General features: G+C 43.3%; 1 protein-coding gene across 1 annotated transcript; it reads right to left on the reverse strand.

Moving 5' to 3' along the window:
- Nucleotides 1-9,668: 9,668 nt before the first annotated feature.
- Nucleotides 9,669-11,715, reverse strand: LOC132518079 (tyrosine-protein kinase RYK-like). The gene is given in 3 exon segments (XM_060146091.1): nt 9,669-10,450; nt 10,453-11,652; nt 11,655-11,715. Coding segments are annotated over 3 exon segments (1,761 nt in total). The 3' UTR covers nt 9,669-9,950.
- Nucleotides 11,716-12,404: the final 689 nt, after the last annotated feature.

Below are 12,404 nucleotides of genomic sequence, written 5' to 3' on the forward strand. Positions count from 1 at the left end.
TCCTTACCATTGTAAAGCTGCTTGCAAAGCTTTGTCACATTATCTCATTTGATCCTCAGAACCATATGGATATGCAAATATGGATAATCCCATCCGACTGCTGAGGAAGCTAAACTTCAGAGACTAAGTGACTTGCTTAACTAGAGAGGTTTAGTGTCCCACAGCCAGTAATTGACGGAACTTGGAACTGAACCTATACCTTCTGCTGCCAAAGCCTGTGGAGTTTGGTTTGCTTTGGTTTGATTGCTTAGTTGGTCGGTTTTTACTAATGCCTTCACAAATCAAAAAGGATACTTTCCAAATGTAAAGTAGAGTTTCACATTTATATTTATGCAAAGACACATTTCAGGAGGGGGGAGAAGGATAGAAACCTTTCATAAGTTTATCCAAATGATCATTCCTAGGAATGAGTTTCATAAAAACCTGAGGAAAGGGCTTCCCTGGTGGCGCAGTGGTTGAGAGTCCGCCTGCCGATGCAGGGGACACGGGTTCATGCCCCGGTCCGGGAAGATCCCACATGCCGCGGAGTGGCTAGGCCCGTGAGCCATGGCCGCTGAGCCTGCGCGTCCTGAGCCTGTGCTCCGCAACCAGAGAGGCCACAACAGTGAGAGGCCCGCATACCACAAAAAAAAGAAAAAAAAATTATTTCCACATTCACAGTGGAAGCAATTTTAATAAAGTGCTGTTCATACTCTTCTTGGCATATATAAGTGTAAGGCCATCAAGATCCTGTAGAAGCTTTGCCTCAGCCTCAGAACATCTTTATAAAGTGAGTATTAGCACATTGAGAATGGGCAGTTTCACCATCACCACCTGACTTGTCACTGATATTAGGAAGTTCCAAGCTATGGTGCAAGAAAGCAACATAGGCCTCAAGTATATTGTGGGGTTGGAAGCTGTGTTTCTCAATCATGCCCAGTAGGGAAGAGTTGGGAGTGGTGCCCTCGCTCCCCAGGGGACTCCTGACTGCTACATGCAGTTCTGCTGCTGCCTGAAAGGTCTTCCAGCCAGTTGGATGGGTCATTTTGAAAGAACTCCTCTGCTGAAACCCAAGTCACTCAGTTCCTACATTCAACTTGAGCCTTTCAGATTGTACTACAACTACATTCAGTTGTGTTTTTGGCATTTAAGCCATCAAGACTGTCTATTTGCCAAGGTTCTTAAAAGTTGTAATATCTGTGACTTGATTTCCATGGCTCTTGGTCTGTACTGTCACTGTTCTATTAGGAAATGTTCCCCCAGAGGTTGTATTAACCCTATTCACTAATAGGGACATCATATTCTTTGGGGTATGGGTGAAGAAGAAATGATAAAAATATATGGAAAACATAAAACCATACTATTTCATTGAAACTGTTGAAAAATATTTTTATTTCAGTATTTAAAAAATAAATGTGCCAAAGAAATAGAGAATTTATATTCATTCATTAATTTATTCAACAAGTATGTATGAGTACCAACTATGTGGCAGGCACTGTTCCAATCACTGAAATACTGAAGTAAATAAAACAAAGTTCTCATTTCCAGAAGCTGCCATCCTAGTGGGGAAAGGGATGACAAGCTAACTAAAATACATAAAAATATATATAATATATCAGGTGGTAATTGGGTGCTGGGAAGAAAAGTAGAAGAAGAAAGAGAGGAGGGTGGAGGGAGTGGATGCTGTTTTGGCTCAGGTGGTCGGGAAAGTTCTGTCTGACGAAGTGACATTGGGGAGACAATCTGAGTGGAATAGAGGGATAGCTGTCTAAGGCAGGACCTTCCAAGCCAGTGGAGCAACAGCCCATGTGAAAGCCTGAGGTGGACACATACTTGCCATGTCCAGGGAATACGGGAAGGGGGCCAGCGTCACTGGAATGGGGTGCGTGAAAGGGAGAGAAGAGGAGATGGGGTTGAATACAGAGTGGAAAGGGGCTTCTGAGGCCACATTATGAGCCACAGGATTTGGATTTTACTCTGAATTTGTTGCAAATGTATTAAAAAGTTTTGAGTGTGTCAAGATCTTAAATAGGTTTTTTTAAGCAGCACTCTTGCCATTGTGTGGATAATGGATTGGAATGGGTGTCGGTATGGAGTGGAAGCAGGAAAACCAGTTAGGGATACTGTTGCAATACACTTGCAGGAAAAATAAATAAATTTGGTTGGTACAGTGCTTGGCACATAGTGACATTCCACAAATATTTGTTGAATGAATAAATGAATGAGCAAGTGAAACTAAGCGGTGCAGTGGATAAGACTCCATGCTCCCACTGCAGGGGGTTTGGGTTCAATCTCTGGTCTGGGAGCTAGCTCCCACATGCATGCTTCAGCTAAGAGTTCACATCTCACAACTGGGGAGCCCTCATGCTACAACTAAGGAGCCCACCTGCCGCAACTAAGACCCAGATCAACCAAAAAAAAAAAAAAAGTTATTCATCTCCTAAGGATGGATTCAATTCATTTTATCTATGTGTATTTCTTATAGGTATGTACTCTTCGATATAATAGCTAACTTTTATATTTTCAATTTAACCTATACAATTTGCTGCTGAACCTACTATTCTGGTAGGTCTTATTGTTAAAGGATTATCCATTCTTGCTTCTCCCTTTTGAGTCTGGGAAGATATTGGGTTGGCCAAAAAGTTTGTTAGGGTTTTTTCCGTAAGATGTTGCAGAAAAACCCGAACGAACTTTTTGGCCAACCCAATACAATCCATACCCCAAGCCTTGTGTTATAATCGTGCACATGCATACACACACACGTGCACACACACACACATGCACACAGACTTCCTGCCACCTCACAATCACACCATTATAGTTTGAAGTTAGATTAAGAAAATCTTTAGCAAGGACCTGAATGGTCCTTTAGCAAGAAACTGAATGGTTTCCTTTAGCAAGAAACTGAATGGTTTCTCATATTTGGACACAAGTTCAGTTTCTGGCATATCACAGCCATGCCTCTGTGTTGCTATGGCTAAGTATAATTCTCTACATCTAAGAAAGTGATATGATAGAAAAACAATATTTTTTAAACGAACATCTGTCTGGCCAAGGAACATAGGATTCGAAGAGGAAGATCCTAGAGACAAGAATCACCAAGGTAGCTTGTTTAAAATCCTAGGTACCTAGATTCCACGGGTGATTTATGGTTTTGACTCCTTACCAGCAACTCCAAAGATCCATGTACATATTTCTAATTTTGATGAGGCAAAACTTTAAAACTCCCACCTTGGAGGCTGGTATGCAAGAGAATGTCATCCAGCTTGTACATGAGCCTAGCCAACCCCTAGGATCTCATGTCCAATGTGACTTTGATATTCTCTACTGTTTGTGTTTATGTATCTTATGGGGACAATATTATGCTATAGTTGTATTTCAGAATTATCCAAGTCAATGGACTTATTCCTCATAAATGCTAAAAGCCAAAAGAAGTTGGAATTTGGATATGCAGCCTTTGACTGACAGTGAAACATCCAAATAGAGGTGACGCATGGTTGAAAATATTAGATGAAAAGGGCAGGGTAGAGTTGGGGAAGTTGAAGACCTACAGATAAATGAGGACTTTGAGGAAGGAAGAATATAGAGAGAAGAACAGAGGCCTTCACTGTCCCATTTCAGCCCTTTAGCTTACTACCCTGACTGACAAGTTTCTCTGGCCCTCAAACCTGCTGCTTCAATAGAAAACTTCTGTTGGTTCTTATAAGGTAAATTTAAATTTGCCTTGCCCCATGACAGCCTAAAAAATTATATGTCTCATTTATCTTCATAAAGACCAAACACTTTAACAGAGAAGCCATTTGTTGTACAACAAATTAACTTATTTTTGAATTATCCTCCTATTGTCACCAAACATCTTTAAAGTCACCTTAAAATTAACATTAACTTTTTGATAAACTTCCACAATATCCACTTTGTTGCAGGGTTTAGAATATTTCTTAGATGTGTAGTTCTTGTTTCCATACAAAGAAATGTGTGTAAAGTTAAATAGAATAAGATAGTAGTGAGAATTAACTGTTTGTTCTAGCTCTTTAAAAAAAAAAAAAACAAAACCTGCTGCTTCACCTCTGAGTCTAGGCTTGTCTGCCCACTCCGGGCACTTCATCTTTGTGATTCCTCAGCCTGTCCTGGGCCAGGGATAGCTCAGTTAGGGGATTATCCCACTCTCTTGGTTCCCTCCCTAGAGGCTTCAACTCTGGGCATTCATCGAAGACTTTCTCCTCTATTTCACTGTCAAAGGCTCAAGATTCAAGTTTTCACCTCAGCAGAATTACAAATCATTACATGTTATTGAACTTTCGGGAAGCAAACCAATAGTTAAATGATATATTCTGGTATCAGTACATCAGCTGTCTGACCCATAGCCCCTAAGCTCAGTTTTAAGAAAAATCTAAAGGTAAGATAAAATTATCTGCACTTTTAAAAGAGTCATCACAAATGGTCCCTGAAATAGCAAATATACTTAGGATAGCCCCCAAAGAATTCAATTTACAAAAAAAAAAAAAAAAAAGTGGAGGAGGAGAAGAATGTGCAGAACTTTTAGAAAACACTGCTGCCTGGTCTCACAGCCAGGTGCTTGTAAGTAGTAAGGTGCCCAGGGCAGAGGTAAGATACTTAACAGGGAATCTCCTATTCCTGGCAGCAGCAGCAGAGGACCCTGGGAGCCAAGGTCCATGGACCACAAACAAACACAAGGGCCCAGAGAGTCAGAAGTAGGACAGTGGGTGGCAGCACCAAGCCAGAGCAGGATGAAAATGCGATTGTGAGGTAGGTAAAAGCAGTTGGGGAACAAGGAAGGTCTGTGAGCTGGGGCAGGGTGTCTGTTATGTGTTGGGCTATCTTGAAGGGCTAACAAAGGCAACAGTGGTTATTGTGTTCGCCTACGACACTGCCACTCTTATTTTCTTTCAGAGGCAAGTAATTGAAACTGGCTTGGATATAAAAAACAAAGTTATTTTAAGCATTTTGTCCTTACTGATGATTACTTTATATTTTTCTTTGTTTATTTCTGACACAGATATTTTTCTTTTCTTTCTTTCAACTTTTTATTGGGTTATAACATATGGAGAAAAGCACTCATTATCTGTATAGGGTTTGAGAAATTTTCACTAACTGAACACATCCTTGTAACCAGCACCCCAATCAAGAAACAAAACATGACCAGGACCTGAGCAGACCTCCAGTCTCTACCTGCCTAAAGATAACTGGTATGGATCTTCTACTATGTAAGAAAAAAAGAAACAAGAAAGAGTTTACCCCAGACTAAAGACGGAACAAGAGCCACCTCACAAATTACCAGGAATTTAGTCCATCTACGTTGTAACCCAAAAGCCAACTATAAAAAGTGGACGGGGGCTTCCGTGGTGGCGCAGTGGTTAAGAATCCACCTGCCAATGCAGGGGACACGGATTTGAGCCCTGGTCCAGGAAGATCCCACATGCCGCAGAGCAACTAAGCCTGAGCGCCGCAACTACTGAGCCTGCGCTCTAGAGCCCGTGCTCCGCAACAAGAGAAGCCACCACAATGAGAAGCCTGCTCACTGCAATGAAGAGTAGCCCCCGCTCTCAACAAGAGAAGCCACCACAATGAGAAGCCTGCTCACTGCAATGAAGAGTAGCCCCCGCTCTCAACTACAGAAAGCCCGTGCACAGCAACAAAGACCCAGTGCCACCAAAAATAAATAAATAAAATAAGTTTTTTTAAAAAAGAAAAGCATTGAAAAAATGCATCTTACTGTATGTAATACGGCAAAATAAAAAAAAAATTTTAATTAAAGAGAGACTTTCTAGACATTCAAACCCGCTTGACTACATTTCCTTATTCAGCTGTCTCTGAAAAGTCAATGATAGGGGACTTCCTTGGTGGCGCAGTGGTTGAGAATCCGCCTGCCATTGCAGGGGACACGGTTCGAGCCCTGGTCCGAGAAGATCCCACGTGCTGCGGAGCAACTAAGCTCGTGCACCACAGCTACTGAGCCTGCGCTCTAGAGCCCACGAGCCACAACTACTGAAGCCTGTGCGCCTAGAGGCCACGCTCCGCAACAAGAGAAGCCACCGCAATGAGAAGCCTGCGCACCACAACGAAGAGTAGCCTCTGCTCACCGCAACCAGAGAAAGCCTGCGCGCAGCAACGAAGACCCAACGCAGCCAAAAAATAAATAAATTTTTAAAAGTCAATGATTGGGTTGCTCCTGGAATTAACAGGGCAGAGCTTTGATCCCAGCTCCAGTGAGGGATTAGGAGGGAGAGTAGCTCCTCAGAGCTATGAAGTAACCTCCAGCCTGTCTACATACCAGAACCCTGGAGACCCTTATTTAAAACACAGATGCCAGGCCTGACTCCAGGTCTCCTGAAAGTAGCTCCCTCAGGGCATAGGGGCACCAGAGGCGTGACCACAGATATGCCATTAGTATCTGATCCTCTCCCTCAGAGTAGCTGAGGGCTGGAGGTGGGGTTCTGCAGGCCCTGCCAGGAGTGTCCTGAGGACCTGGGCAGGATTCTAGGAGAAAGTGCCTCTTACCTGTTCCTCTTTGCATGACAATGAAGTTCCAGAAGTAACATCCTAAAGGAATGTTAGATAAAGGCCTTGAGGAGAGTCAAGTCAGGCCTCCCAGCGAGGCCAGGAATAATACAGAGCCCAAGGAGATGGGAACAGGAGGTTTGAGGCAGAACCTAGAGTAACTACAGAGCTGCAGTGCAAATAGCTAGAATCAACTTTTAGCCAGGAGCTTTTAAAGAGACAAGGATCACAGCTTCATCTACTAAGGATTCTTGCCCAAAAAACTGAAACTGAACCTGACCATACCTCATTTTTATGAGGCAACTACCGATTTACAGGAAATGCAGAGGATGGAAAAATATGGGGAATTGCAATTGGCAACGTCTGGAATGTGGGGAAGTCTATAAGTGACTGGGTATTTGCAACTACAAGGAAGTGGGGTGCGGGGGGTGGAGGGAGAGCCCATAGAGGTTTGAGACAAATCAACCATTCACAGCATGTGGAATTATTTAGATCCTAATTCAACCTACTGTAAAAATGATAAAAACTAAAAATTTTAAAAAGCAATTGGGAGACAATTGGAAGATGGAATACTGAATAGTTATTTGAAGATAATCAAGAATTATAGTTTAAAATTGTATTGCAGTTATCTTTTCAAAGACTCAGTCTTTAAGGGCTGTGGTTTTAGAACTTTAACATGCATCAGAATCACCTGGAGAACTTGTTAAAATGCAGATTACTGTGTCTCATCCCCAAGATTTTCTAATTCTGTAGAACTTTGTTGGAGCCCGAAAATTTCCATTTTTAACAAGCTGGATGATGGGTACATGAGGGTTCTTTATTCCTATTCTGTCTACTCTTGTTATGTTTGAAATTTCTATTTTAAATGTTTTTTTAAGATAAGGGAAGAGAAAAAAATAGAAAAAGCATTTGACAATATCCAATTCCTGATTTTTTAAAAAAATCTCTCAACAAACTAGAGAATACAAGGGAGCTTCCTCAACCTAATAAGAATCTATGAAGGGCTTCCCCGGTGGTGCAGTGGTTAAGAATCCACCTGCCAATGCAGGGGACACAGATTCGAGCCCTGGTCTGGGAAGATCCCACATGCCATGGAGCAACTAAGCCCGTGTGCCACAACTACTGAGCCTGCGCTCTAGAGCCCACGAGCCACAACTACTGAGCCCACATGCCACAACTACTGAAGTCCGTGCGCCTAGGACCCATGCTCTGCAACAAGAGCAGCCACCACAATGAGAAGCCTGCGCACCACAACGAAGAGTAGCCCCCGCTCGCCACAACTAGAGAAAGCCCATGCGCAGCAACAAAGACCCAACGCAGCCAAAAATATTAATTAATTAATTTTTTAAAAAAAAGAATCTATGAAAGTCCTCAGGTGACATCGTATCTGATAAAAGACTGAATACTTTCTCCCTAAGATCAGCAACGAGACAAGGATATCTGCTCTCATCATTTCTATTCAACATTGTACTGGCTAGCTAGTACAATGAGGCAAGAAAAAGAAAGAAAAGGTATCCAAATCGGAAAGAATAAGTAAAACCGTCTTTATCTGCAGACAGCATGATAGCCTATGTAGAAAATCCTTTGAGGTCTACAAAACAGCTGCTAGAACTAAGAAGAAGGTTTTGCAATACTGTGGCAAGGACAGACAGACAGGCTGGGTAGGAGCTGGATGGCTGTGGGGAAGGGTTTTCTATCTTTATTTTTCTAAAGCCCCTAGGAGCTTTTTTTCCTCCTGAGCTTGCATCCTATCACAACCTGGGGGCCTTCCCTCACTGATATTGAGAGTGAAGACTTATTCCTTACTTAATCGTATTTCTCCAAGGAGAAATTCCTGAGAGCCATGGCTCTCAAACTTGTCTGCACACTGAAATCACTTGGGGAACTTTGAAAACTCCTGCTGCCCGGGTTCCACCTCCACAGATTGTGATTTAATTATACTGAGGTATGGCCTGGATGTAGGATCCCCAATTCTGATGTACAATGTACCTTGAGAACCACTGCCCTACAGGAATATTTCTGGCCTGGTAACCTCTGTGAACAGTGAGTTTAGGAGGTGAAACTGGGCAAGCATGGCTCAGGCTCTACTGGATTTTATGTGGGATCTGCCTGCCTTTAAAGTTTAGGGATTCTGTTCTGCTACTCTGAGCCGTAAATTGTACGGCAAGGGGCAGAGGGAACAGGAGGTAGCAGAGGGAACAGGAGGTAGGAGAAGACTATGGCTGTCCAGGAGTGACTGACTATGACAAGGTAAATCTAGCTAGTTCAGATATAAGGAAGTCCACTTAGTCACCAGACTTAAAGCCATCTATTCCTAAAACCTTACCTCCCCAACGTTTACTTGGAAAAAGTTCAAAGCATATATACTCACCACATACATTCAGTACATTCATCAGTTGTTAATACTGTGTTCCATTTGTCATCTTTCTCTCTCTTATTTTTTTCCTTTTTTCTTTTTTGGCTGAATGTATGTAGTTCAATAGGTATCTCTTAAGAACAAAGGCATTTTTCTACTTAATCATGATACAATTTTTACCCTCAGGAAGTTTAACATTGATACATTATTATCTATTATACATTCCATATTTATATTACCCTAGTTTACCTCAAAAGTTCCTTTATACCTGTTTTAAAGACCGTACACTGCATTTACTGGTCTTGTCTCTTTACTATCCATAATCTATAGAATAATCTCCCTCCTTTTCAGAAGACACTGACAAGTTTGAAAAGGCCAGACTGTGTCATAAAATACACCATAATGATGCTTCCTTATGATTAATTCATGTTAAATATTTAGCATGAATACCAGGTTCGTGATGTCGTATGCTTCCAATTGCATCACATCAGTAAGAACACAATGTCAGTTTGTTCCAGTATCTCCGATGCTGGATTTAATCACTTTGGTTAACGTGGTGCCCACCAGATCTCTTCATTTTAAAGGTATCTTTTCCCTTTATACTTAATAAGTAACCTGTTGGGTGATACTGTGAGCCCATACGAATATCCTGTTCCCCAACAAACTTATACCCATGGTTTTAGCATCCATGGATAATCAGTTATTACTGATTGCAAATAGTGATTTGCAGTAGTGGTGTTTGCAAATAGTGATTTTCTAATTCTATCATTCCTTCTACATTTTTTTTTAAAAAACTGTTTATTTATTTTGTAAGAATGTACCCCTAGTCCAAAGTTAACTATGTTTAAAAAAATTTTTGGCCAAAAAATTTACAAAAACATTTTCAGTTCAACCTAATGAAAGTGATGTCTAGAAAATATTTGACATCATTAAGTCTGCCTTAGATAGTGCCGATTCTAAAGCATTCCCAAGGCACGGTGTTCTGGAAGACAAATGTGCTTCTGTGGTGCTGCGCGGCGTATGCAGCAGCCGTGACTGGCTACAAGTGAGCCCTGGCAGGCTCCTTCCTCCTGACGCTGGGGGACTGTGAGAGGAGTCAGACGTAGGCCTCCAGGGCTGCACGGAACTCTGTGAGACACTGGACCAGCTGCTGGAACTTGGGCCTCTCCTCCGGACCTAAGGCCCAGCAACAAGCCATCACAGCAAATAGTTCAGCAGGACAGTTGATCGGCTGGGCTATTCGGTAACCATCTATCAGGTACGCGGCCATCTCCAACGGGTCGATGTCCACGTAGGGCGTTTGGCCCAGAGTCATGAGCTTCCACAGCGTCACTCCAAAGGCCCACACATCACTAGCACTGGAGAACTCATTATTCACCAGACTTTCAAGAGCCATCCACCGAACTGGCCTGTTTTCGTTGTCCCCCAGACAATGAGAGTCCATAGGGAACAAGTCTCTGGAGAAGGTATTGTCTGTGATCTTAACTTGAAGTCTGTCATCCATGACACAGTTCCTAGCAGCCAGGTCTTGGTGGATGACTTCCCTTCTGGCCAGATAGCTCATTCCACAAGCAATCTGAATAGCCATGCGGACAGGTCTTGTTGAGAAATTGCTTGTGGATCATCGGCCTCTACTAATCTGCACTGCCGTAAAAACAATTTAAGATTCCCCCAATTCATGTACAGCAATATCACCATGGGCTTTTCTCCTTCTTCTATACAGACATGAGTAATAGGAAGAAGATTCCTGTGATGAAGACCTCGTAGCTTACAACTTTCAGTGAGCATCATTGTCACCTGAATTTCAGAAGCTTGATCTTTAACTGTTTTTACAAATGCTTGTTTTTCCTTATTTGGATCTTTTTCATCTACTAAAATCCCATGGAAAACACGCCCAAAAGTACCTTCTTGGAGTACATCTTTTAGAGTTATCCTCTCCCTGGATATTGCGATATCCTTCACCTCAGCTTTGGCTTTCAAAAGAGTGACACTTCTCAGGTCATTCTTCTCTATCCGCAAGGTGGGATAACCTGAGGAGCTGGTGATAGGAGTTGCATTGTTGGGTGTGTTGGTTCTCAGATACTGAGTCGTCTGGTTAGATGGCTGAGACAGCCCTTGGGAACTACTGCTGGCACTGATGCTGTCATCCAGTTCAATCCTTTTCATGCGAAGAAGGTGCAAAACAGCTAATATTATTGCTACGAGAAATATTACTGCACAGCAAACCCCTACGCTGATATAAAACACACGCGTAGAAGTGGTTGGAGCTGCATGTACAGGATCATAAATAGTTCTGCTAGTGTTTTTGTCCAAGGATGACGTTTTTACTTCTTCAAGTTTTTTGTAGCACATTTTCCTTCGTTTAAAATTTAAGACTGTAAAGTTTTTTGGAGAATTTACTGTCAAGTTGAGCTGCATTAGTATCATAACCTCAGAATCTACTTTGCCAGTACAGGAAAGCTCGACCCGAAGCACTGATAAAGTGCGTGGAGCTTCCCCCTGAGCAGAAATGTTGACCTGGGGCACGTCCATAGCCAGGAAATTGTCTACTTGGAATCCCAGCTTATATTCAACCTTGGACTTTGCATGCCAAGTGAAGTGCAGGAAATTTGTCTCGCTGGGTACTAACAGGTTAAAGGATAGGGCGTAGTGACTAATAAGATCATTTCTCACATAATAAAGTTCTGCAACAATACCGATGAGCCGGCGCACCTCGTCCTCTCTCAGGTAGACGCTCACGCCAGGCCCCGCGTACGCGGGAGGCAGCGCCGGCGGCCTCGGGGCGGGGGCGGCGGCAGGGCCCTCAGGCCGTGGGTCCACGGGAGGCGGCCCCGGCCCAGCGGCCGCGCCGTCCTGCGCATGGCCGCCGCCGCCGCCGCCGCCGAGGAGAAGCGTGGGCCGCCCGCCGCGCCGCCGCCGCCCACCCCCGGCCCCGAGCCCCTCACAGCCCCGAGCCGGAGGCGGCCGCCCAGCTCATCGCGCCGCCGGCCCCTGGCAGCCTGCCGCCGCTTCAAACCGTGGGAGCGCGCCGCCGCCGCCGCCACCTCCTCCACCTCCTCCTCGGCCGCATCTTCCGCTGCGGGAGGCGGGCCTCCTTCCACATTTTTAACTGGAGTTCTTTTATAAAAAAGAGCTTTCCTCCCTTCCCCTCACTGCCTGCTTTTTTGAGTATGACTATGGACTCAGGGATTCCTTGTTTATTTATCAAATTATGATCCATTTCTGTCATTTGTCTTTTTGAAACCAGCTCTTGTGTTGTTTCCATATATCCCCGTTAGTTTTTAAATAGTGTCTTTATTTCTGCTACAAGATATTTTAAGCTCATATAATATATTTCCTTCTCCAGACCTGGAAGCAGCCGTTTCTCCAAGAAGTTCCCATTCCTTTTGACTGGAAATGGTATTTATTATGCCGTTTCTCTTTGATACAAAGTTTTGTTTTGTTTTGTTTTTATCTTTATCTGCCTGACTCCTACATCTATCTCCAAGTTTGTTCCAAACTCGGGCAGGTGAAAAATAAGGTGTTATGTATTAAACCCTTTACCCTTCAA

The sequence above is a fragment of the Lagenorhynchus albirostris genome, chromosome 3 (genome assembly GCF_949774975.1).
Source record: "Lagenorhynchus albirostris chromosome 3, mLagAlb1.1, whole genome shotgun sequence".
In the NCBI taxonomy this organism is placed as follows: domain Eukaryota; kingdom Metazoa; phylum Chordata; class Mammalia; order Artiodactyla; family Delphinidae; genus Lagenorhynchus; species Lagenorhynchus albirostris.